Raw genomic sequence first — 26,830 nt, 5'->3', positions numbered from 1 at the left:
GAGGTAATTTCACTGTTCAACATGTGTGTTCAACCACTTGCCTGTAGTGGGATAGAAAAATCCCTCTACACAGGCAATCTTTGATGGCAATTACGGTGGAAGTTAAGGCACAAATCCTGCCTCCAGCATACATCCCAAGTAGCAGGGCTACACACTAGGAGTTGACCTCCCAGACCAGAGTGGTAGCAGAACTGCATTACAGCTACCATTCCAACTGGAGGACCAGAACAGCCGTGCCTATGCTATCCCAACTCTCCTTCCCCTTTATGAGGAGGAGTGGCCAGTACACAATTAGATCACTGTGAAACTGTACAAAGGGAAGCCCCAAGGTAGCGAGCTCAGCTGCATACAAGTCACGTGAACCTGTGTAGAGACTCTCCAAACCCTACCCCCACCTCACAGAGTGGAATCGATTCCACTGTAGCAAGATCCTCTGTGCCTAAATGTGCGGAACAGGGTTTGCCCATAAATTGCCTATTTACTGGCAGGAGAGAAGGGACCACAGAAGTAGTATCTATTAGATACCTGAACACCATGAACTGAGCTAACCTAGTAGAAACATCCTGTTGAATTTAGTATGAGTCATAGGTAAAAGGGAATACAAGAATCCAAGTCTGTGTAATTTTTAGAGATTAAGAAATGGGTTGACTTTACTTTAATACTATACAGTGTGAAGTGTTTCCTCAACTCTTCCTAGAGTTGCATTTGTTGATTTTTCTTCAGAAACCAAAAGGAAACTTTGAAGATCATACCATAGCTATTTCAGGAATAATCTAGTATTCCTACAATATAACTTGAATGCTGTCCACCCCCAAGGGATGTCTTATAAAAGATCTGTGTACCTAGGACAAAGGTTAGCACCAATAAACAACTTAATTTATTCAGGGTCTCTTCACTGTTTGGTCTTCATTAGTAATTTCAGGATATGTCTACACTGCATTTAGACACCCAGGGCTGGCCTGTACCAGCTGACTCGGGCTAAGGGGCTGTTGAATTGCGATGTTATCGTTCTGGCTCGGGCTGAAACCCAGGCTCTGAGACCCCACACAGTGGAAGGATCCCAGAGCCCAGGCTCCAGCCCAAGCCCTAACACCCACACTGCAATTCAACAGCCCTTAGTCTAAGCCCCACGAGCTAAAGTCAGCTGGCACAAGCCAGCCACCAGTGTCTAACCACAGTGTAGACATACCCTGAGAGACCAAATCATTATCACCTGTGAAGACTGATGTCATCATTAACCCTTTGAACACTGCATTTTACAGTCTAGCAAACAAATGAATACTTAAGATAACATGTCAATCTCCTTTTTTTGGGGCTGACAGTAGGGGTTTGGAGGGTGTTATTAAAAAAAGCCAAACTAAATACAGTTGCTCCCAGAGAAAGTACAGAAAAATTTCATATGTCACAAGAAAATTAGTGTTCACTTACTGCTCCAGATTAAGTTTATTAAAAATTTCCACAGTTGTCTCTAGCACTTTATCAACGTAGTCAACACGATCTGGATAGCATTTCATAGCTAGGTTAATAAGCGATACTTGCAATGACACCACGTCCTCTGAAGGCATATCTTGTCTAGACTGAAATTTGAGACAGCATAAGTTAAATTTGAGAGAAATGTCTAGTTTTTTGTTAAAGACCAGATTTGCATCTTGTATTCAGAACACACCTGTATAACAGTGGCCACCTGCTGTGAAAAGATGTCAAAAAGCTTAATATCTGCTGGGATCCCTGGTCCATCTTCACGGTGAGCAAATAAAGCTAACCTGTGAACAGAGAAAGGAAAAAAAGCTCATTCAGGTTAGATTCTTCTTACTTTAGGGAGACAAAGCATTAAATACACACAAAGAAAAGAGGAATCAAGTCATGTACATAGACCCAATGTATTAATACCTACTGGACATGAGTAGGAAGTTCGAGGGAGAGGTCAGAAGGCATAGCCGTCTTCATAAAAGTAAACCACTAGCACAACCTGGGAAATACTAGCCCCAAGAAAAGAGATTGAGAATGAATGGTGACAAATAACAGGGAGAAAGGAAAAAATAAAATAAAGGAGGAGAACGGGAGGCCTCAGTATGTTTTTGAATTCATGCTCCTAAACATGGGGCATACATCCTGCACCTCTGCAGCAGAGGACAGTCAGACAATGGTCATATTCTGATGCACCCACAACTATTTCATGTTATTTGCTGACAAAACATTATTTACTTAATCTCTGTACTGGTCTCAAGAGGTCTTAAAAGGTGTATTGGAGATAAATATTGACAGCTGTCTGTACACATGAAAAAAAAATCAGATCAGCAAGACTTTCACTGCTTGTGCAGGGCAAAACGTGAAGCATGATTATGGTTGGAAGCATTGATGATCAATTTCTTTCCATGTTATGGAGAGAATGCACATCTGCTGAGAATGCAAGCAAGACAAGAGGGGATGTTTCAGTTCTGTATGTCATGTAATTTGCTAGAATTATGCCCAGTAGTTACAACTGTAAGAGAAACCATTCATGCTCACAGCATGTTTCAATATTTAAAGTTACAAGGGAAACAGGATGTGTTGGGGGGGAAAAAACATTTCAAAAGAACAGGAAGCCAGTAACGTTTGCTCTGCTGTGTGACAACAATACAGAGACTTTGCCAAACTCCAAGCAATGCCACTTAATTATTATCCAACCACTGTGCCATAGGTGTTCTTCCACTGCCTCACTAAAAGGAGTGGGGAGGGGAGGGAGAGAACACCCTGACTGAATATGCAGGGAATCAACTTTAAACCAGTTACTCATCTGCAATACTTGTGACATCTGGAACAGGATTTCAATCAAAGTTTGCTCAGACTTATTACAGAAGAGGCAGGTGAGAAAGGTCAGTCTGCCATGCTCTGTTTCCCAACCAGGGGAGAGAGAAGAGCCTCAATGATTTAGTTTAGAGGCTGCAAGGCTCCATGAGCCAGGATCAACCCATCCTCACACTTCGCACAGCTGCAAGTGCATGTTTGCAGAGGAGCAGGCAGCCCCCTGAAAGCCAAAACACCTTCCTTTCCTGCTTCCGCAGTGGCCTCAAGGCAACTGGCCATGACAGTAGAACATATGTCAAGCACTGCAGCATCAGAGTAGAAAAACAGTATCCTGGCCAGCAGCAAAACAGAAGACAGAATTTCTGCACACTGTGGACAGAAATAGTCATAAGTCAAGGACCCCAACACTACAAACCATTTCTGGGAAGACTCCCTGAACAGAGGGTTCTGATAAGTGTGGTGGGTTAGATCTTCAGGATGTTTTCCTCCCCACAAGCCAATCCTGCTACCTCCTACTAAGCTCCTTGTAATAAAAAGTAACAGCCCAACCATGGATACGACATCCACCTACGAAACCAAGCTGCATGCCTATCCCCACACACAGCTAAGCCATATTTGATTCGGACATGAGGCTATATACCATAGATGTTACTATGGTCTCCATACTAGACTGTATGTAGTATTTCATGAATATGTTGGGTGGTTATAAAATACTTTTGTTCGGCTGGAATCCAAGATGCATAACCTAAATATCAAATTTTACTCAACACAAATGAAGCCATGGTAATCTCAGTCATCTCTGCTGTTCACTTTGGAATCTTAGCCCTTTTAGTACTTACGTGTTTCTCTGTTAATGTAATAAGGTAGAATGTGTACATCTGTTTATATTGGAAAAACAAAAGAAGGAGATCTTTGTTTTGACATGGCTGCACAGAGATAGCGATTTGACTCTCCAACTGCACTTCCCATTCTCATTGACACTTTACACACACACACACACACACACACACACACACACACACAGCTCCACTCCTGGCCACGGCCCCATCTCCAGCTGTGGCCCCAGCCTTGGCCCCCTTACTCCTGTCTGGGGGAGGGAGGGCAGACAGGAGATGGGGGGGGTCACTAGGTAAAACGTTTGGGGAGCACTGCTATAAGGACAGAAATATAGGCCAAAACATTTTCTTTGGTTTATTCAGGTATTTATAGTTCAAATAAAATTAACTGTTGCAATTTAAATTTTTTTAAAACAGATACCAAGAGGTAAAAAAAAAGCTTTTTTGGGAACAGGAGTAAAGCTCTGCTGGTAAACTATGAAATTAAGAACAAAATACTTTTACCTCCTCAAACTAATTCTTCCTCACAACATTCGAGACATGCAAAATGCTGCATATTTTGTAAATACAAATAGATGCTTGGATCTCACAGATGCTCAAACAAGAGATTGCATAATAGATAGTTTCTGATATGCAGCCACCCCTGATGTGGCTGCTGCTTTGTTTCATGACTCCACATCAGAGCTCTTAATTATTGTGACTAAGTTCATTCATTCATTTCCTGGAGATGGCCAGAAAAATCCATCAACCAGAATTCACAAGTCACCAATTCTCCTGGATAGAAAATGCAAAGTTCAAAAAAGAGCACACACAATTAGTTCTTTAAATACTATATCTACGATGAAGGAAATTAATATGAAAGCAACATAAGGTAAGCACATGCTTATCTAGTAATATGAAATCATTCAAGACCAGCTATTCATGGATTTTAATTAAAACTGAAATTTGGAAGATACAGAAACAATGACGTTAAAATCAAACAGTAGGAGAAATCCAAGAAACAAAAAACTAGTAGATCCTCAGCTGTTTGTGCTCAAGCTACTTAGTCAATATTTATTCCAGCTAAATCCTTCCTCATACTCACCTGTCAATTAAAGCGATGATAATGTTTTTCACATTCACATTTTGGTGTAATTCTGCACAGGCTCGGAGAAAAGGGTTAAGGGTCTGGAGATGAAATTCGTCTGGGAAAACCTAAAATTCACATCAAGAATTACCAAGCTTCATAACAATATACACCTTTAGTTACTCATCTCTCTGGAGAAGTAACATGATAAAATTGCTACTAATGTGAAGAAAATAGCTGCAGGATAACTGCACTTCACACTATGCAAGAGAAGTGTCACTTGGTGTCACTTCAGGGCAACAGGCAAAATACAAAGCAGAAGTGGATTGGGCATGAAACGAAGCAGATGAGGACTGCAGTGTCTCACAGCACACAAGCAAAGCTGTTACCATCAATCATTTGTAATGCAGACACGCCTGCCTTGAAGAACTTACAAACTTCCATAACGGAAAACGCAGGGGAGAGGAAATGGGATACACTAGCTGCAGCTTAGAGAGTCACGCCTCTAGCTTTCCCCACAAGCTGAGTCAGTCATCAAAGCATTGTGCTAGTACCAGGAGACAAAGGGCAGCATATGGGAACTGGGCTCAAGCCAGTACATGATAGTCCCAGAACCCCAAACAAAAACTGCTCCATCACCTATGAGAAAGGAGTGACAGCAGCTATGGTCCTATTAAGAATAAGAAGGGACTGGGATGAGGAAAATTAAGTGGCCTAATGCTCAAGAAGCAACATGCAGATTTACCCAGTAGACCAAGATGAACATTTTGACAGCTCATTACAAAAAGTATATAAAAAAAGTACTTCTTCCTAGTGTCAATTATATAAGCCAATAAACAAAAACCTAAGGAAATTCAGTAGTCCTTAAAAAAAAAAAAAAAAAAAAAAACTGAACACAGGTCAACTGCTTAGCCTCCAGCCCTCCACCTCCCACAAAACACAGACCCACCACACTACAATACACCACAATTTTAAACATTGCCACCCCGACCATCAAATGAAGCTACTTCTGCTCCTTTCTGAAGCTTACCTGAATAATACATTCCATGAGATACTCCTGAGCTAGAGCATCCCTGCAGTTTACTACTTGCTCCAATATTCCAGGCAAAACAATCTGTAAAGGGAAGGAAGATGCTGCAGTATTTGTTTCCTGATGGACTTCCTCAATCTATACAAATCCTGAATCAGATTTTTAAAGTCTTATAAATTTTCAGTCTGCCTACGCATGTACAAACTTTGGCATTTTACAGCACTAGTCAGAGTCTCTCTCACTAGGTATCAACATATAAATCACGACGGTACACTGACACTAAAATAGTACTGAGAAGAATTTAATGTCCATTCTTACTGAAAACATAAAAATGACATTTTTCAAATAGAGGCACATGAACATGCTCACTCTCTCTCACCCACCTCACTCACTGGGCAGATTACGAACGGGTATGTCCATTTATATAAATCTCTCCCACTTTAATTAAATGTAATTGTCTTCAGTGGCATTTGCCATGGCTTACAAAGTATTTCTCATCTATTACTTTAGACTGTCCAGATAACTCAGGGGACATTCCAGATTTTTGGATCATCTGGATTCACTAGTATTGACACTTTGGGGGGGGGGGGGGTGTCTATTATTTTGAACAGGAATGTAGTCTATTTCTTGAATGCTTTGAAAGGTATCATTTCGTCCATCTTTTTGGCTCCTTTCCCTGTACACATGCATTGCATATAAAGGGAACTAGTATTTCCCAGTACACAGACTGGGGGACTGGGAGGCAGGACCTCAAAGTTCAATGGCCAGTTCTGTCACCAACTGTCTAATCTTGTGCATATCACTTTGTCTGGTTGCACTTCTTATTAACCTACCTCCTGGAGCATTATTAGATTTCATTAATGTTCTGAGCGCTTCAAATAAACAAACAGTACTACAAAAACACCAAATATATTGACTTTTGTGACACAAATAACTTTCATAGACAATGGAACTCTCGATTCATCTTTTGTTCATCTGGTAAATATGGATACAGTTAAGTGTTAGATGAAAAATCTCACCTGTTTATATCTCTCCACATTAACGCCTTCCAACTGACTAAGGCGAACCAAGTTTGTTCCCACTAGGATTCTCAGTTCCTGCCTTTCCCGCTCCCTCTTTTCTCTATCTCGACTGTGTCCTTGGTGTTGCATTCGCACCCAGAGTTTGTTCATCTCAGCAAAGTTCAGCAACACAAAATCCATGGAATCACTGATGTCGCCAGTGGTTTCTTCACTGAAATCAGGTCAGTGGTTAAAAATAAGAAGGGTATGGCTTCTATCATAGAAGAGGAGTGTGTGTGTGTACGCATTTTGTCTTTTTAAAACAAAAGATGTATGTTCCACCGTCCCCGTGAAAGGGGAAAGAACTTTCCACCATGAACTTTAAGTGAGATCAAGAGGAATTTTAGTTTTAGGAGAATGTGACAAAAGAGAAGTCTACAACCAATCAAATACAGATACAATAGCCCCAATCTACACTAGCATTTGAACCATGTTGGAAAAAACTGGGGTGGACAGGGTCAGTACCAGATAGCATAAAATATAAATCTATAGCACACTTTGTCCACATCCACAATGGCCAGAAAACATTTTGCAGACCAGAGATGTATTTAAAACATTAAATGTTCTCTACTGTAGAGAGTTTATAGTCTATGTCTTGAAGACTAGAGCTCATTTTATCTTAAATCCTATTTTCCACAGTAAGAGAAAACACAAAAAGCTTACATACCAACCTTAAAGCCAATAAATGAGTTGTTACTGACCAAGTTTTACCAATATTTTTGGGTGCATGGGGGAAGGAGGAAAATGAGGATATGTTGTTTTGACCAGCGAGGCCATTTTAAAGCTTTATTTAAGTTTGGGTTTTTTGCCCAAGCATACAAAGCATCTCTTAAGGTCACCTGCCAGGAATTAATTCATCAGGTCTTCACTAGAGACTGGACTTGCATTGTCTATCCAAAGAACAATTACAAAAAACAAATTCTATTTAAAATATGCACCTATTTGAAGCCTTACAAGATCATAGAGAATAAACACTATTCATGTATTCCTCATTTAAGGATGAAGCCACTCTGCGCTTGCATCACACTTCTCTTACTCTGTCTGTTCGCCTTCGTCTGGTAAGATATTCCTGGTACACTGAAGAAGGTAGTTTCGAAGAAACAAGCCTCTTAGAGGATGCTGGACGCCGCGGCACATTTCCACCAAATCTTTCAGGATATCTTTTCTGGACTGAGGAAAGGATTTGACATAGACAACACCTACTGTTATCAGCAGATAGCTAGAAAAGAAAACAGAGTTGAAGAAATTCTGATTAAAATGGCGGATTAAGTATTATTGGGAAAAAATTGTCTTGATACATGAATACAATACAGTAACCTGGTCAGAGGCAGACCTCTTCTCGCAAGATACTTAGAAAGGATGAGAAAGAATTAAATTAAGTGATGTGTGGGGCACAGATTTTGGAGTGGGTGGGCAAAGAAAAGTTTATCTAAGTTTGGGTAACAACAAATACTTGGCCCTATTACAGCGCTTTATATATTCAAAGCGTTGTACAGACATTAATTAATCAGTGCCCACAATGCACACCACTTTTGGCTGGTGGGCAAGAATTATTATTTCCACTTACAGAAGGGGAAACTTAAGGCATGTCTACACTTACCAGTGGATCAGCACTGCCTCAATCAATACAGCGAGTGTCGATTTAGCGAGTTTGGTGAAGACATGCTAAATCGATGGGAGAGCACTCTCCCATCGATTTATGTACTCCACCTCCCAAGAAGCGTAAGGGAAGTCGATGGGAGATGCTCTCCCGTCGACACAGCGCACTGTATACACCGCAGTAAGTGGATGTAACTACGCCGACTTCAGTTACGTTGTTCACGTAACTGAAGTTGCGTAAGTTATATCAATTTACCGCGGTAGTGTAGATCAGCCTTAAGAGATGATGTGAGTGGCCCAAGGCCACAGAGTGAGCCAGTTGCATAGCAGGATTGGAATTCAGGTTCTTGTGACTCCCCAGCCCTGTATTCATTCCTCCAAGCATCACTGCCCTTCAATGTTCTATTTAACACCCAGAAGAAGATGTGAGGTGATTTTATGATCATAAAAACTTAATTATGGGACCATGGACTTAGAAGGGAATTGAGATTGCAACCCTACAAGCATCTCCTCTTAGGCAAACTTCTGTATTTGCCGAGTACCCCTGAAGACTCTACATGGGCACAGGGGTCCACTCACACAGAGCTGCTTGCGGGATCGGAAGCTAAATCAACAAGAGGATAAAGAATGCTATGTATTTAGGGCAATTAATGAAGTTAAGACTTTGCAGTAGTCTCAAGTGTACTGTATCTGAGTTCTGTTATTGTATCATTGTATAAGTTGAATTTTTGTTTCATCTTCTTTAGTGAACCTTACTAAGAGAAGCACATGACTAAGAATCAGAAGTCACTTCCTTTTCTAAGGATCAAAAAAGGGAAGAGGAATTCTTAAACTGAAGGCCTCCATTCCCATGCAATAGTCACTTTTTAAAATTATCTTTTCAATACTAAGTTTACTATGGACTGATTTAAGAGCTTGTATTAAAAAGATACTACTAAAATGAAGATGTAGAGACATGTCACAGTTCTGTTTTTTTTTAAATGTATAAACTACAGGAATATTTAATATATATTTAAAAGAGTGTTTTTTTCTATTCCCTATGCCAATAACTGAACATAAGCAATAGGAAAAAAAGAGACCTCCCACTTATCTTTACACATATAGGGCTAGATCCTCAGCTGTGTGCAATCAATTTACACCAGCTAAGATTTGGCACTTATGTCAATTAGGCTTACTAAGATCAGTACAAGGTATTTGGAGAAGTAGTTAAATAAAAATGTAAGTTTCTAACAGCTGATTTATATTAACAATTAGAGTCAGTGAAACTTTTTTTTTTTTTTTAAACTTTATTTCACTAAATTGCTAATAAAAGAAAGTACTTGACTGGAGAATCCAACTACTAGTTACAAAAGCTGCATTTGGGGCCTAAATATCTCAAAACAGTAATCAGGAGGCTCCTGTGTTACCAGATATAGAGATTTTCTTTAGGGTACTTTGAAATCCTGCTCTGAAGCAGGAGGCGAACACAAAATCCAAGGCAAGAATTTCCCCCGAGCAAGACGTTTTAGAAAAATAGTATTCATTAGTTAAGAAAGTTTCTTCAGTGCTCATTTACTTACAGTCTCGGGATAATATTTCCAGCATACTGTACTAGTTCATAAAGATCCGCCACTTTCCTTCCCTTGGCAAATTCATCTGTCAGATATACCTCCAAATAGTGTAGCTCATCAGAAATAGCCATATCTTTTCTCTTATGGTTAAGGATTAAACATTATTACTACAACAACAGATATGCATACCCATTTGCTCAACAGTACCAAGAGGAAGATACTGCCCCGGGAGTTTACAATCTGAATCAAACAGACAGACAAACAGTAAGAGTCAGGCACAGGGAGCTGAAAGGGTTTCTCACAGGGCATCACTGCAGAAAGATTGAATTTACAAGTTGAAATATTTGAAGGAGAAAGGTGTTCAGCATGCAGAGGAGTGAGAAAGTATTGGGGGCAAGGATACTGCAGTAGAAGGTGGAAGCAAAGACACATCGGACTAGGCAAAATGAAGAGTGGGGGGGAAGGTCATGGCTTTCACAGAGGGGTATCCCCATCCTTAGCAGCATATATATATTATACACACACACACACACACACACTCACTGCCTTAATTTTTTAGAGTGGGAAAGTAAACACCTCATTTCTCTGCATGTCAACAACATATTTGCTACATGAAAAGTTATTAGATGTTCCCTCAATTGATATATCACATAAAGAGAAGTAAATGTACTAGTCTCCCAGCTTTTAGAAAGAAAAAGCTAAAGCACATAGGGGCCAAAAAAGGCAGCTAACGCCCGCAGCATGTTCTTTTGGGGTTGGTAAGTAGTTGTACTGACTCTAAAAAGACTCCCTAGTTTTCTCGGCAAAATCTAGGTGCTCCATAGTTCTAACTCCTTGCTCAGCGCACACTGTAGTTTTTAATAATGCCATACAGAATCTAAGAGGTCAGGCCCACAGAGTTCTGATGTGATTATGGACTACTTTATACTATACAACAAGAATGAACAATCTCTTTCACAGTGAGCTAGTGTGTTCCCTTCTTCAGCTTATCTGGATAAAGAACAGTTCTAGCAGACAGAAACCTGAATAAAGCAATGTTAGGGAAAAATATTGATTTTACAAGAGATGAGACCAAAGGGAGATCATGTTACTACTAGGCACACAACTACACAGACTGCAGTGCACAGTACCTCAAATCTCCTCCCATCAACCATTCAAAAGATACAGAGTTCATAATAGCTCTTTGGAGATAGCATAGAAGTCCGCAGCTCACCAAGCATGTTGGAGGCATGTTTCAGAGCATCCATAAGCTTGTTTTTGTCCTAAACAGTGAGTGTAAGAACAAACATTAGCAGTGTTCACTTGTCATTTCCCAGCCTAGACAACTGCAGTTTGATTTGTGTAGCGAGTTAGTTTTCTAACACGTTAAAAACAGCATGGAAAACTAAACTGCTGTTTTTGCAAAAATGCAAAACCAACCCTAAAAAAACAAAACTGAGAAACAATCTACCTCAAATCCAATTATTTTAAGTAACTTGGTCACCATCTAGACAGAGAACTAGTGAGTGTTTAACAAGAAAATGTTCTTAGTGTCTCTTGATATGGGGATATAGTATACCTGTGGGCTAGGACATGAAACACTGGAGAAACAGCTTGTTATTTACACTAGTAGGGCAACCCTCGCCCCTCTTCTCCCCAACAAACATAATCCCACCCTGGAGACCAGAGCAAGACATCTTTACAACTCTTTAAAGTTCTAGACCCAAGTCTGCTTTCCAGCTCAGTCTAGTGATGAAGCACAGCACTACGCCCTAACAGATAAAGATACAGGTTAACTCACATTATTATTGGAAAACTCTGCAGAATTTGGATAAGATTCCCCTGTCCCTCTCCATAAAACGGTATTTTTAATGTGGGGGGAAGTGGTGTTTTATTAGATTGTTGAGAACAAGAGACATATTCAGAGAGTTCCATATAATTATCTGGACCATGAATCTGCACACTTTTGTATGAATATAAAACAGGCTACTGGGTGGGTGAGGATTAAGTCTTATGTCTACAGAGTTTATGAGCATGGGACTTCAAAATGTCTTTAAATAGTGGGACACGTTCTCCTTTCAGTAACACGGATGGAAAGTATAGTTGTGATTTCTCTGCGGGTTGTTTTGGAGATGCTAACACATCATCAAGATATGAACAGAGGAAATTCTGTTGGTGCTATTGTTTCATCCTCGCTGGCTGCAAGTACATGACTGTAGTTGGCCAAGGACCACTATAAGCTTCCATAGACTCAAAGCTTCTCAAACTCATTTTAAATTCAGCTTCAAGTTTTATTCATTCTTTTGGAGATAAAGCCAAACTCCTCACATATGCTAGGCTTCTTACTGTTTCTGCTCCTCTCATCTTCCCTCCAATTGTCTCTTCAAGTTTCGGCCAGCAGAGGTAAAGAGATGAAGGGAGATCTCAGTGCAATGCATCACAGTACAATCCATCTAAGGCTATGTCTACACTACCCCCCGGATTGACGCTCCGGGGATCGATGCATTAGGGTCAATTTAGCAGGTCTAGTGAAGACACACCAAACCGACCGCAGACCGCTCTCCGGTAGAGCCCAGTACTCTACCCCAAACGAGAAGAGTACGGTATGTCGACGGGAGAATGTCCCCCATCGACCCAGCATAGTGTGGACCCCGCAATAAGTTGACCTAAGCTACATTATTCATGTAGCTGGAGTTGCGTAGCTTAGGTTGACTTACCACAGTAGTGTAGACATAGCCTAACTAACGCCACAACTGCAGCCCTCAGAAAGTCCCCAGTGTATGCTATAGGAATAGTACTCCTGCACAGCAGCATACAGAGGACTGCCCTGCTGAAAATACATTCAGCAAAATTCTGCAGCTTGACAGAAGGGAAGAGACATGGAAAAGCACTGTGGAGAAATACGCACTTAACATAAAAAGCAACAGAGAGTCCTGTGGCATCTTTAAGACTAACAGATGTATTGGAGCATAAGCTTTCGTGGGTGAATGCCCACTTCGTCGGATGCATCCAACGAAGTGGGCATTCACCCACGAAAGCTTATGCTCCAATACATCTGTTAGTCTTAAAGATGCCACAGGACTCTCTGTTGCTTTTTACAGATCCAGACTAACACGGCTACCCCTCTGATACTTGACACTTAACATACTGAAAGTAAGGGACAAGCAGGATGTGTTCTTACCATGTTATGGACTACTTAGTTTTACATAAAAGGAAAGGGCTACACTAAAACCTTTGTGAAGATTTAATCTAAAGAGCTTTCAGGCTTGTAGGCACTTGCAGATTTCCACTTGGGAAGACCTATTCCCTCACTTGCTGCATAGAATAGCAGGTATTCAGACACTTTTACATTTTGCTGAGGGAAACTAAGTCAGTAAAACTTCTGGCTTATGAAATGAGAAAAATATTCCTTCCATTTCAGCAAGCAGTGGCACTAAAAGTAGTGCTCCAGTTTCACCCTCTGCTGGAAGTGTCATGTCTATTTCTTCGAAGTGTGCTGGGTTCACCCCGAACAAGAGAGTCAGCCAATGCTTGTGTACTCAAAACAGACTGTAAAGTTCACCATGCTTCCAACTAAATCCAATGAAACCAACTGCAGTTCATGGGGGGAGGAGAAAAAGGAGTTCCTTCCAGCTTCAAGAAATTACATTCCACTACTTTAAAAAAAAAAAACCCCACACACACATTTCTTACCAAGCATCGCTTCATTTGGAAAGACTGGACTTTTACAGCCTGAATGGCTTCATCCAGGAGCTTTTCCTGCTCATCTTGAGGAGACTGCTGTGTTGTTGGCTAAGGAAAGAAAGAGACAAGGAAAAAAAAATTGACTCAAGTGTAACTATTTATGGTTTGTTCTTCTCAAAGTTGGATTCCTACCATTTTGGCCATGAGATGTCCACTGGGCTTCTACAAGCCTAATCCCAGTTCTACAATTTAGAGTTATTTATCATTGTCCTTCACCTAGGGTATGCCTACGCTTCTGAGGCTACGCAGGCACAGATATGTCGGTATAACCTAATGAGCTCGATCTGGAACAGGTGCAGAGAAGGGCTAATAGGAATGGAAAACCTACCTTGTGAGAGTAGACCCAAAGAGTGTGGCTTGTTTAGCCTAACCATAAGAAGTCTGAGGAGAGTTATGATTGCGCTCTATAAACACATCAGAGGGATAAATACCAGGGAGGGAAGAGGAGTTATTTAAGTAAAACACCTATGTGGAAACGAGAACAAATTAATATAAACTGGCCATGAACAAGTTTAGGCTTGAAATTAGACAAAGGTTTCTAACTACCAGAGGAGTCAAGTTCTTGAACAGCCTTCCAAAGGGAGTAGTGGAGGCAAAAAACCTAATGGCTTCAAGACTGAGCTTGGTAATTTTATGGAGGCGATGGAATGATGAGACTGCCTACAATGGCATGTAGCCAATCTGCAACTGCTAGCAGCAAGTATTTCCAATAGCTGGCGATGGGACACAAGACAGGGAGTGCTATGGAGGATTCTTTCCCAGGTGTTTGGCTGGAGGGTCTTGCCCACATGCTCAGGGTCTAACCAACTGCCATATTTGGGTCAGGAAGGAATTTTCCTCAGGTCAGATTGGCAAACACCCTGGGACAGTTCACCGTTCCCACGGCATGGGGAACACAGGACTTGCAGGTTTAAACTAGTGTAAACGGTGGATTCTCCGTAACAAAGTCTTTAAATCATGATTTGAGGACTTCCGTAACGGGTTGGGGGTCTATTACGGGGGGGGGGGGGGGGAGAGGGGGGAGGAGAGAGGAGGAATGTTAAGATTCTGTGGCCTGCAATGTGCAGGTAAGACTAAATGATCATGATGGTTCCTTGTGACCTTAAAGTCTATAAATCTATAAGCACAGATGGCAGCCTACTCCGACAAAAGGGGTTTTTCTTTTTATGTAGGAACACTACCTCCCCAAGCAAAGTTAGCTGTGTTGATGGAAGCATATATTCGTCAGTGGCATTTTTTTTCAACAGACATAACTATGCCAATACAGTGTAACTTACAGGCCTCGGAATGAACCCCCTGGAAGTTTTACCTTCTTCACACGTCCACATATCTGAGAGGCAGTCATTACAGAGAGGAGATAGTAATAGAGAGCTCTATGGCTGAGTGACACCACCTCACCGCCAAGTCACCCTCCAAAAAGGAACATATGGTTTTGGCTGCATTTGGCACACTCCAAATTGTAACATCCATTCTTTTCCAGCCATATGAAAGGTTTCAGAGTAGCAGCCGTGTTAGTCTGTATCCGCAAAAAGAAGAACAGGAGGACTTGTGGCACCTTAGAGACTAACAAATTTATTAGAGCATAAGCTTATGCATCCGAAGAAGTGGGCTGTAGTCCACGAAAGCTTATGCTCTAATAAATTTGTTAGTCTCTAAGGTGCCACAAGTCCTCCTGTTCTTCTTTTTCCAGCCATAGGCTTTTTTGCAGGTAGCAGACAGGTGATCTGCTTTTGTGAGAGATGGGAAATAACCTCACATGAGTTTGTTTGCTTTTAAAAGAAAACTGGACAGCTCAAGTGGTACAAAAGATTTTTATCTTTGCCCCACCAGAAGATACTTGAATGACTTCAGGATTTCGTGTATTACATGTAATACACGAATGAACAGCTCTCTTTTCCCTGTCACGAATTCAAGTTCCACACACACACACACACACACACAGATGTGGTTCTCTCCATAACCTGATATTGCCTATGCAGCTAGGAACCTACAGGCAGTCCTATCCTGTTCTGTGATGATCACTTTTCCAAAACACATTACAATACAACTTACTTAGAGAACAACTTCAAGTGACCTCCAGCTCTGCATCTCTCCTCCATCCACTGCAGGAGGGGGATTTTGCATCAAGGATGATGAGTAGAATACAAGTTTCTATGGAGGGGCTTCCTTCAGAAGTGAAGCCACTCAGACAGATGTAGCTGCAGCCTCTCCCATGCGCCTCAATCAAGGTACAAGTTAGAAGTATTTCCAAAAGGAAAGAAGGGATCCCAAAATGTGTGTTGCCACATTAAAACACGTGTTTAGCATAATCTTACAGCTATAGGAACATACTCTTATTCACCTCGTTCCAAGCTGGACTCACTTTTACAGAGGAAGAGCTTTAGATCATGTAAGGCCATTTTTGGAAGCAATACAGTAGAAAGGAGCGCTATGGGCAGCCATAGTGAGAACATCCACCCACTTTGCTTCTCTACAGCAAAGCCACTGGATATGATGGAAACAAATCTAACGCTCACCCAGGCTCAGCAGGGACCTGCATGAAACATTTGGCCAGAATAAAGCATGGAGAGGCTATTGGCTGCACCACCGCTGCCAGGCAGAGAACATTCAGAGGCCACAGAGTACGGCTGCTTCCCTCCCCGGAGCATTAAGAACAAAGTCCCATTCAAAACCATAACATTGATCTTTGTGCAGAATTAGAGGTTACCGGTAAACTTTGCTATCCATGTCCTTATGGCCTTAACCGGGGCAAATATTAGAGAAGCAGAACACTAACAGATCAGAAGTGCAATACACATTTGCAGACAGTGAACATAAAACACGTCTTTCCTGTATTCTATGACTTCTGCTCCCCTGCTTCACAGCTTTTCACCTTGATGAATCCAGCAAGCTTCAGCTCTGAACAAATTTGGTTCCTTCTCATTGATTTAGATGTCAGACAGCCTTCAGAGCCCATCACTGTTTCAGCAGAGAACAAACGATCTTTTCACTGATACCAAGACTAATGGGATCATGACATATCCATGGAGATATTAGAAGTCGTGCATCAGTAGCATGCAGCTTGGATGATGGACTTAAATATTAGGTACAATATCATGAGGATATCCAGACAAAGGAGACAGAGATACAAGTACTCCCTAACCCTACTCCAAATACAATCTCCTTTGTTATTTGCCAGGTTAACATCTCATTTATTGTATCACATTTTCTGCCCATATACTAAGCAGAAAAAGTTTTATTTTAGTCTTCTACAATGTTTTGAGGCTTTGTACATTAACACTGATCTTATATAAGCAGCTATAATTATTAGTATCAACTGCACCTTCACTTCTGAACTAGTAGAACAGATTTGCCACATTCCAAAATCCCTTTTATAGCAAGCATCTTTTTACAAAATATTTCTCCATTGCAGAATTATAGTAAGGAATGTAAGTCAGTTCAGAAACAGCAAGTTTGAAACTTAAGCAAAATATATTAAATGAAGGCTGCAATATCTGAAATGCAGCACAATGCATCAGTTTGCATTAAATTATTAAAATTTCTAACAAGTCATCCCCTACCCCACTTCCTGTGAAGTGGACACAATCGTTTGCTTCAAGAAACTCCTTCCTATTTGAAAGCCTAGTCACTTCCTTATTATTATCCCTTTTTATAAGAGGGCTACGCTTACTACAAAGCAAACAACACGAGGAAGTGGAGATGTTTACTGCAATTTAGGAATCATTTAATTCACAAGAGACTGTGAAGCAGAACCACAAGCTACTGTTTTTATCATGACTAATTATGAAAACTGACTGCAGGAGTTTAAGTGTTATTTGGATAACTAGGGACTATATTTTTAGGGTAATGCCTCATGTACAGACAAGCCTTAATTATGATTAACTAATATTTCCACCCAAATTTTGTGCCCTATTAGACAGTCCAAAAAAAGGCATTGCTCCCACTAGGCCCAGGATGCATTCTGGTGCAACACATCTTCCCCTAGCTTGGTGCTGGCCAGGCTCTTGAACAAAGCAGCATGACACATACCTCTGGAACAGACTAACACGAGACAATTTGTTTCAGGAATACGATGTACATAATTGCAAGAACACATTCTATTTCCCCCCTCACTACCTAAAGTGTTTGGGTTTAAAAAACACATAATTTGGCTTTTCCTTTTTCATCTGAAAGGTGTGAAGTTAATTATGTACCAGCTGTAAAAATTCAGGGCTTAAGATAAATGTTGTTCATACACATAAGCCACAAAGTAGATAGTGCTAAAGCAATGTCTGCAGAGGGAGATGGTCACCTATCCAAACACAGAAGAATAACCCCAGTAAATTCAAATAATCACATTCAAAAGTAAATATTTGATGCCATTGCAACTTAATACTAACATTATAATTCTATTGATTCTTTATTCCATATGAGTACATCTGAGTTAATATATTTAAAAAAAAAAAAAAAAAACAGATGTGGTGCAAATTACTCCCCAGCACTACTGCTATTCAACCTACAATGTCAGCAAAATTAACTTGGAGTCAGATATCCCCATCACATTTTATGCCCATTCACAATTACATCTCTGAAGGACAGAGATCATTCCCCAAGGCATATTGCAGTCTCCAGTATTAAAGATAATAAAAGTAGTAATAACAAGTATACTAAAGAAAGACACTTCATTAGTATGATTAACACATAAGCCTTGTCCATGCTGGGAGAAGAATTGCACTAGCTACCACTATGTTTAAATATGGGACAGTACAATGGCATAGTGGGGTAGGAGATGATAGAAATATAGAGCTGGAAGGGACCTGGAGAAGTCACTGATTTCCAAGATGTAATTCCAGCCTGGTCAGGAACTTGGTGTGGTCCTGGAAAGGTCAGTTCCCGTTTTTAAAATGACGATAATACTACCTCAGCGGGACAGGACTTGAAGTATATGACAGATGATAGTAGTGAGAGACTACTTACCAGGCAAAAAGTAAGTATAAAATACGAGGTAAGAACTCTATCAAAGGAATCCAGGAACAATATCCTGACAAGAAGCCCAGCCCTACTGGCTATCCTCAAAAGCTGGGAAGGAGGAAGATTCCTAGCAGAGTATCCAACCACACACCCTTGTCTGTGCATTATATATACTACAACAGCTCCTAGCTAGGATGCTAGATACACATAAGGCTCCATTCGCACTCCCCTCATATACTAGAAGGAACGAGGAGCTCTCCGTCTTTTCTCCACCCTCCAGAGGATCCTGGCTTCTACAGCAAATAAAAGAAAAAAGACAAAGTCTCCTCTGCTCTACTCCTCCCCCACTACCCATCTCCCTTTTGGGGGTTTGCCTCCCAGTAACCCCACAGCCTACCTCTGACAGTCACTAGCTTTCCACAAACAGCAGTAGACAACGGAGATTCCCAGGATTCTTGAATGCATCACTGAGTCCCACAACGTTCTTGACAGCAACATGAGTCAGCATTAATTTTACTCAGCTACTGCTTAGTAAAGCTATAAGCAACATCCGCAGCCTAGGAACTCTCTCTACAGATTCAGGAAGACAACCCTATATTGAAAGCTGTCTTTGAAATGGTAAGGGCTAGCTAGAATCCATTTTCTTAAATCAATAGCAGAAGTTCATGATGTGCACCAGGTCAAGTTCCTACTCATACAAGGCAGGGGAATTTCTTCAAGCACTGTTATACCATGAGACCTGCATAGAGCTACATATTTCTAACGCTCTAATTTATGTGGTGCTCACTGTCATAGTAACTGACCACCTGGCAAATATGAATTTTTTTCCACAGCATCCTTGTATCTTAGAAAGTATTAGCCACATTTTACAGATAGGGCACCAACACAAATTGTCACATGCCTACACACATACAAAAAAAAAAATCTGAGAGGTGGAAATCAAATCTACACCTGTCCCGTGCCTTAACTACAAGACCATTTTTGCAAAAGGGCTAATTACTAGTACAAGAGCTATTGCGAACAGATTTAGCACACTTTCTCAGAGAGTAATGCCAGGGTCAGGAAAGTTCGCTCTATAATTTGGTCTGCTGGTGGACTTCATGGCACCCTCTCTCTCTCTAGAATATTAAAATAATAAGAGCATCATCTAAGTATTTTTAGAGCCAAAATTTCAGGTGTACAAGAGCACTCTGATTTGCATATGTAAATCAAGTGTTTTCATGCACATATGAAGAAGTCTTCCTTTGCATACACAACCACAGAATTGCGCTCACAAATTAGGCAAGCCTTTTGCCAAGCCTAAGACTTCTACAAATAAAATCAGGTTCTTACTTTCAGTGCAAAATTGTAATGTTGGCTATAACTGTAAGCCAAAGAAGTAACAGACAACAAGAATGGCGGCATCTGAGTCAATTTATTTAATATTAACACTACATTTATCTGAGAGAAAAAAAATAAGCATTGCAACTGCCAGAATATTCTTATTTAACTCAATTGCTGTAAAAAAATAGTAGCATAATTTGATGTTCTACAGGGATGCCAAATATACAGCCCATGGGCTGGGTACTACCTGCATGATCTATTTGTGTTGCTCAGATGATATCCAGATTGTGAAGAATCTAAGCTCTTGCACGCGCTTTCTGCTATTTTCTTAAAAAGTTGTTTAGTCCTCAGGGTTGCAAAGAGAGCCTTCCAAATATGAACCAAGTGTAACCAACCAATAGCATGATGTCTGCCTCATTTGAGTATCAACTGTGGAACCCAGTGACACCACAACATGGACTGCTCCACTGCTAATCATCTTCACAGCTGAAACAAAAATGTTCAGCTTTTCAGGTTTCAAAGAAGAGCTCTGTGCAAGCTCGAAAGCTTGTCTCTCTTCACAGAAGTTGTCCAATAAGAGATTATTAGATAATATTTGAAAAATAAACGATACAGAAAATTTGATGCGTCAGTTATTGGTCATTGGGGGTAACATACAGCGTATAGGGGGATGTTAGTATTTTGGTGTTGGGCAGCACACATAATATATACAGACTGCAATGTCCCCAATGGGGGCGGTAAACGGTGGGCGGAACCAAGATACAGCCAACAAGCGGTGAGGGTCCATCACTCATACAGAAAGTAGAGACACTCATGGGTATAAGTAAGTGGGCTGGGTAATGGGGATGGGGTGACCCTCACGTGGTGGGACTCAGTTAGGTTCGGTGGGTTCAGGGGATAAAGTCCAGCGGGGGGGTTTATATACTACCTCACCCTCCTTGTGTCCCTAATATCCTGACACCAACACAGCTACAACATTGCATACAATAATACAATTTTTGAATAGTCACAGTTTCAGTATTGCATACAACTTCCACTGTAGCTCTTCAAGACCAGAAAGTTAGTATACAAGCCCACTGAAGAGAAATATTTTCTGTTTCCATGCTATCACAGCTGGAAAAATCCCTTGCTGCAGTTTGTTTCTTTTTTTTCTTTTCTTTTTAACTTCTATATCACTTTGAAGTATGTATATTAACATGGTCTATCTGAACAAGTTTTTTTTTTTTTTAATTTTGGCCTGCAAATGAAAAGTTTAACTGTTCTAAAAACTGAGTGGTGAAGATACCAAGGTTCTTCTTACATCTAGAAGCCTAGATGGAATAGTGAGCAACTGGAGTCACTGACAATTAGAAAGTGTGTGGCTAGTTAGCAGAATTGTCTATCGTTCAATAAGCAGTAAGTGAAGTTATCAACTAGTAGGGGACTTTGCTTGGAAGAAGCTTAAAGGCTTCTGGAAGGTGGGCCAGGGCATCTGATGTGGTTGTATAAAGGGTTAGCCAGCTTTACTTGTTTTTCAGCCTTCACAATCTGCATTCACTAAGGCAGTTCACCTAGTTCTCATTCCAACTGTATAACTATGAAAGCTGCTGCTGAAGCCTGCAAAAGGGCAATATAGTACATTACTGGGTATCAGTGTATGGAAGTTTGACTCAATAGCCTTAAAGGGTAAGGAAGTGGTAAGAAACAAGAAACTAAATGGATTTAAGCACTGAAAATAAATCATTCTTCTACAGCAAAATATAAACATTGTAAAGCATTAGAAAATGAGAAAGGATTCATGCTCATCTCAAATAGAAAACTGGGTCCTTTTAGATTCTTCAACATCAAAAATAAGCTACTAAATGAAACTTTGTCTAATTGAAGATGAAGACCAGAACATTGATGAGAATTTGAATTTTCCAATGACATCAAAGTCCAGCTTCAGTAAGTCACTGTTCCACGGTGCCCAGCAATAGAAATTCTTCAACATGGACTATATTGGAAAAAAAAAAAAATGAGTCTCTCTCACATAGACTTGGACTTGCCATGACAGTATAAAAGAAGGTTGCAACTAACACCACCACCTTCAGTGCAGCATAATATGAGCAGTGTAATGAAAAGATGCAAGGAAGCACTTTGCCCTGAATAAACTCCTGAGACAGATTTGAATTTGCAGCTGTGCAGGTCCATTACTTAATGCTCTAAGTGATGAAACAGAGGGAAAAATTGAAGGAATAAACCCACAACCCAACCCCTCAATTAATTTGACATTGATGTAAAATGGTTAATTGAACACCAGAAGCGACTCTGTAACAGCTACAAGCATCAATATAGTGAAAAGTCTGTCCCTATGTTATGCTACTGGATTCAGCATATTAAAATAAAACTGCAGAATATTATGTCCAAGGTGTTGAAGATGCTATCCAAGATGAGCAAAGTATATAAAGGAGGTCTCTGCTGTTTGTTCAGACAATAAACAAAAGACTATAAATTCTCTGACAAAACTACCCAGAACTTTTGGCACACGAATATTCACCACATTACTTAAACTTCATCAAGAAAGGAATAGCACTGCACAGTCCCAAGACACAATGGAGAAGAATTTTTGAGTTTCTACAATCATCAGGAAGCTGATTAGCTGAATGAAATAAGATTTATGCCTCAGGTTCCACAATATTTCGTGGAAGTCCCTAAAAGATTGTTTATCTACATTTATATCCGGCTACCTTGTGTTGAAATCTATACTGAAATTTGTACTAAGCACAAAGACTGATCACAACATCGCAGTCATTTCACAAAAGCAACTGAAGGTGGCTTCAGATGGACTTGACAGATTACAAGATAAACACACCACTATCAAGTGTGACTGGACATATGGCTGCATAAATTAACAAAGTTTTGGATCACATAAGGACACAGTTATGTGTCCACAGCGAGAAAATATGGAATCTTTCCATTAGTGTATACGATTGATCCCAAACACAAAAGCCATAGGTTGTCCCTAGACAAGGAAGAAGAGGAAGTTACACGGCTAACAGAACATACATAATTCTGAGTTTCTTCCTTCTCTTCCACAGTTTAACATTGCAAAGAGGAATATGTCACATTTTGTTGCATCAAAATACTGGAAAATTATAGAAGTCTCTATACAGAGCAGCTGAATTCAGAATGAACAGTTTTAAAAAAGCCTTACATTTGAACACACTGGAGGAAGGAAACTAACTGGCTGAGTGATAAAATTAAGTAAATTGGCTGAAGGATATCACCCTCTACAGGCAGATACAAAAGAATGGTAGGCCTGATTGGTTGGTAGACTGGGATGCTAATTATTTACTCCTGGGGAAATTCTGCACCACAGCACATGTGCAGAATTCATGTCTACTACAGATTTCTTTGCTTTCTCGCAGAAAAATGACTTTCTGACAAGGAAGCTGCAAGAGCAGTCACACACCACTCCCTAGCAGAGGAGATACATTGTGTCAGGCATCCGGAGCAGCTGGCAGAGAGAAATCACCACGGGGCTGGGCTAGTCCAGGCTGGGCAGGAGAGGACAGGACTGCCTCTTTCCCTGCAAGGAGTGTCTGGGGCTGTGTCAGACCCCCCCCCCAGCTGCAGGAAGCTCAGCATCCTCCTCTGCTTCCTGCCCCCATCACTCCTCAACTGTGGGGGAAGGGAGCTGCTCCCCCATCCACCCAAGCCCCATGCAGCTGGACCTCCCATATCCAGATACCTGCCAAGCCTCACCAGGTACATCCAGAACCCCCCTAGCCCTCAATACCCAAACCCCACTCTGCACCTGGAAACTGCCTCCCCTCCCCCCGCAACGAGCCTCTGTGCATCCAGATCCCTCCACATCTAGACCCCCCCACTGAGCTGCCCACACCCAGATTGTCCCACACAGAATCTTCTCACCCCACACCTGGATTCCTCCCCCACTGAACCCCTCCACACTTGGATCCTGCCTGGTTGAGGCTGCTTGCCCCACAGCTGGTGTGCCTGGCACAGAGGAGCAGGGCCCAGAGTGTTTCCGGGGCAAGTCCAGGCCTTGTGCTGTGTCAGGGTCAGGTGCAGCCTCACCATGGAGTCCGGGTCCCGGGGGTGGGGGAGCTTGCAGGGTGATCTCCCACCTTCAGCAAGCCAGTAGCCTGTGCTCTCCACTGCCATGCTGGAACCTCTGCATTTATTTACTGACAAATAAAACTTGCAGAATTTTAAAATATTGTGCGCAGAATTTTACATGTTTGGCACAGAATGCCCTCAAGAGTAAAGTTGTTTTATTTACAGAACTACAACCTTTTCATTTTGGACAATATGTATCTTGTGTGAGGAATGGATTATTACAACGTGAATGATGTAGTACAGGGGCAGGCAACCTATGGCATGCGTGCTGAATGTGGCACGTGAGCGGATTTTCAGTGGCACTCACACTGACCAGGTCCTGGCCAGAGTCCGGAGGACTCTGCATTTTAATTTAATTTTAAATTAAGCTTCTTAAACATTTTAAAAACCTTATTTATTTTACATACAACAATAGTTTAGTTATATATTATAGACTTATAGAAAGAGACCTTCCAAAAACGTTAAAATGTATTACTGGCACACGAAACCTTAAATTAGAGTGAATAAATGAAGACTTGGCACACCAATTCTGAAAGGTTGCCAACCCCTGATGTAGTATATGTCCAATGTTTAATTTAACAGGAAGAACATGGTCATCCCCACCACCACCTATTCCCATTCTCCCCCACATCCTCACCCCCAGAAGAGTTTTTTTCAGATGCGGGAGGGGGGGAAGAATCACAACAGCCAGGTATAGGATAGATACAGATTTTAAAATGAAACACTTAAAAAACAACAACAAAACCAGCTACTGCTCTACACTTTCCATAAAGTTAATATTTTAAAGTTTGTAAGACAAAAATTTCTCTTCTGAACAGACTGTAAAGTTCACAGATCTTCATAAAGTGCATAAATTAAAGCAACTTACTAGATTTTTCTTTTAAAAAAAAATCTGCATCTGTGTAGCAGCTTTCAGCACTACACAAAATAAAAGAGTGAGGTTACAAGTCTCCATAAAAAGGGATTTGCAACACCAATCTTTGTAAATCTTATTATGTTAGCGTTACCTGGCTGGGCACACAAGTTAGTAAATGGTAAAGTAGGGTTACATGTGTAACTCCAACTTTGCTCCTTTCGAAGGCCTGGTCTACATCTAAAAACTTAGGTCAACCTACACCACTTGGGCCTCTGGAAAATTTCATGCCCTGCGAGACATAGTTAGGTCAACCTAACCCCCAGAGCAGATGCTGCTAGGTCAATGGTTCTTCCATCAACGCAGCTTCTGCCTCTCCAGGAGAGGGGGGTGATTTACTACAGCAAGGATCAACCCCTTCTGTCACTGTAGTAAGTGTCTACACTACAGCAGCATAGCTGCAGCTGTAGTACCTGTGGTGTAGACAAATCCTAACTACGCATTTTCAGCTAGTCTCCAGATGATCATGTACTGTTCCTCAAGTACAAACCACATTTTTCTACAGCCTGACTACGTAGCTAAGTTCCCTGTAAGCTGCGCAGCACGCTTCTTAGTGCCGCCCAAGTGCTCAGGAAACCCGCCTGGGGACCTACCACAGCCAGGGGAGGGGCGTCCCTCCCCTGTCCCCAACCTAGCCCAGCCCCCAACCTGCCACAGCACCGCCCCTCCCCCCCCCCCAACTCTGCCACGGCCGGGGAACCTGGACCAGCTGGCTCGCGCCTACCCCAGCCCTAAGGATGTGACATAGGTCACAACTCTGTGCTGATTGGGCCACAGGTTTAAGCCAATTTCTATTAGGGACCTTAAAGGGGAGAAGATTATCCCTATCTGCTCATGCAGAGTTCTTACACCTTCCTCTGAAGCCTCTTGTGTCAGGTGGCCACTATTAAAGATAGGATACTTGACTGGATGAACATCAGATCTGACCTAGTATGGCATTTCCTAGGTACTACGTATTTAGCAAAGGTTGTAAAAAGTTATGTGATCATTTAGTTAACGACTACCACAATGTATTCATAGAGGAACAGAGATAAGGCTACTCATTGAACTTTTTATCTTGTCATTGCCTGACTTGAATGCTTAGCCACACAACCCAAGTCCTCTTAGCATGTTTCAAATTACATGTCCCCACGCACCTTGATAGGTTTGCAATAGGGAGTCCCTGCCCTGCATATCTTAGGAAGTCTGTGGGAGTCCTTTTTCTCCTGCAAAGTTTCAGAACTATGCAGCTTTTACTTTATAAGATGTTCAGCAAATAAGACAAGATCTTTGCCTCATTCACTGCACACTATCACTAGTTTTTTCCATTCCATAGCTAAGTTAGTCAACACCTGAATGTGCAGTGCTGCCTTCCTAACTGTACACATTACAAGCTTAGCAATAATACACAATGCAAAACACACTGAACATATACAATTTTAAGCATATCACAACTTTCAATTCAAAACTTTTTAAGTATTCCACTGAAAATAAGACGCTACCCAATGAGTGCTATCTCCATGCCAAATTTCAGGTTGGTCTCCCCAGCCATTTCAACAGTAGGGCTGTTCGAAAACAAGAACAAAACCTATCAAAATATTTTCAATGTCCATGAGCTCCAATTATCGAACTGTTTTTGTTCAAACTACCCAAAAGAAAATTCAATTTTAGTCAGAGACCCAGATTGGAAATGATCAGCCTGAAAGATGAAAAACTATGGAATGTTATGAGTGACTGTAGACAGCACATTGGAATGGGGACACTAATTCTATCCTAACTGTAGCTTTGATATTACTAATACTTTTACTGTGCCACTCCTGCTATTGGCAAACCGCACTTAAAGTTTAACCACAAAAGCATTGTTAAGGCACCGCTATGATAAAATATATACACCCCCATGTATATTCAAATATTT

The 26,830-nt window shown here is 41.1% G+C and overlaps 1 protein-coding gene across 1 annotated transcript in view; it reads right to left on the bottom strand.

Annotated features, from left to right (window-relative positions):
- VPS35 (VPS35 retromer complex component) overlaps positions 1-26,830 on the bottom strand; it is a 39,252-nt gene that overhangs the window by 11,301 nt on the left and 1,121 nt on the right. The window contains exons 2-10 of the mRNA XM_005289854.4: positions 13,602-13,700; positions 11,095-11,191; positions 9,939-10,062; positions 7,817-7,999; positions 6,739-6,952; positions 5,720-5,803; positions 4,708-4,817; positions 1,667-1,763; positions 1,429-1,577 (exon numbers count right to left, since the gene is read on the bottom strand). Coding sequence (XP_005289911.1) covers positions 1,429-1,577; positions 1,667-1,763; positions 4,708-4,817; positions 5,720-5,803; positions 6,739-6,952; positions 7,817-7,999; positions 9,939-10,062; positions 11,095-11,191; positions 13,602-13,700 — 1,157 coding nt within the window. The remainder of the gene's footprint in view (positions 1-1,428; positions 1,578-1,666; positions 1,764-4,707; positions 4,818-5,719; positions 5,804-6,738; positions 6,953-7,816; positions 8,000-9,938; positions 10,063-11,094; positions 11,192-13,601; positions 13,701-26,830) is intronic.

This window comes from Chrysemys picta, chromosome 14 (genome assembly GCF_011386835.1).
Source record: "Chrysemys picta bellii isolate R12L10 chromosome 14, ASM1138683v2, whole genome shotgun sequence".
NCBI lineage: Eukaryota > Metazoa > Chordata > Testudines > Emydidae > Chrysemys > Chrysemys picta.
Note: the sequence above shows the minus strand (reverse complement) of the source record. Positions and strands in the feature narration are given on the sequence as shown.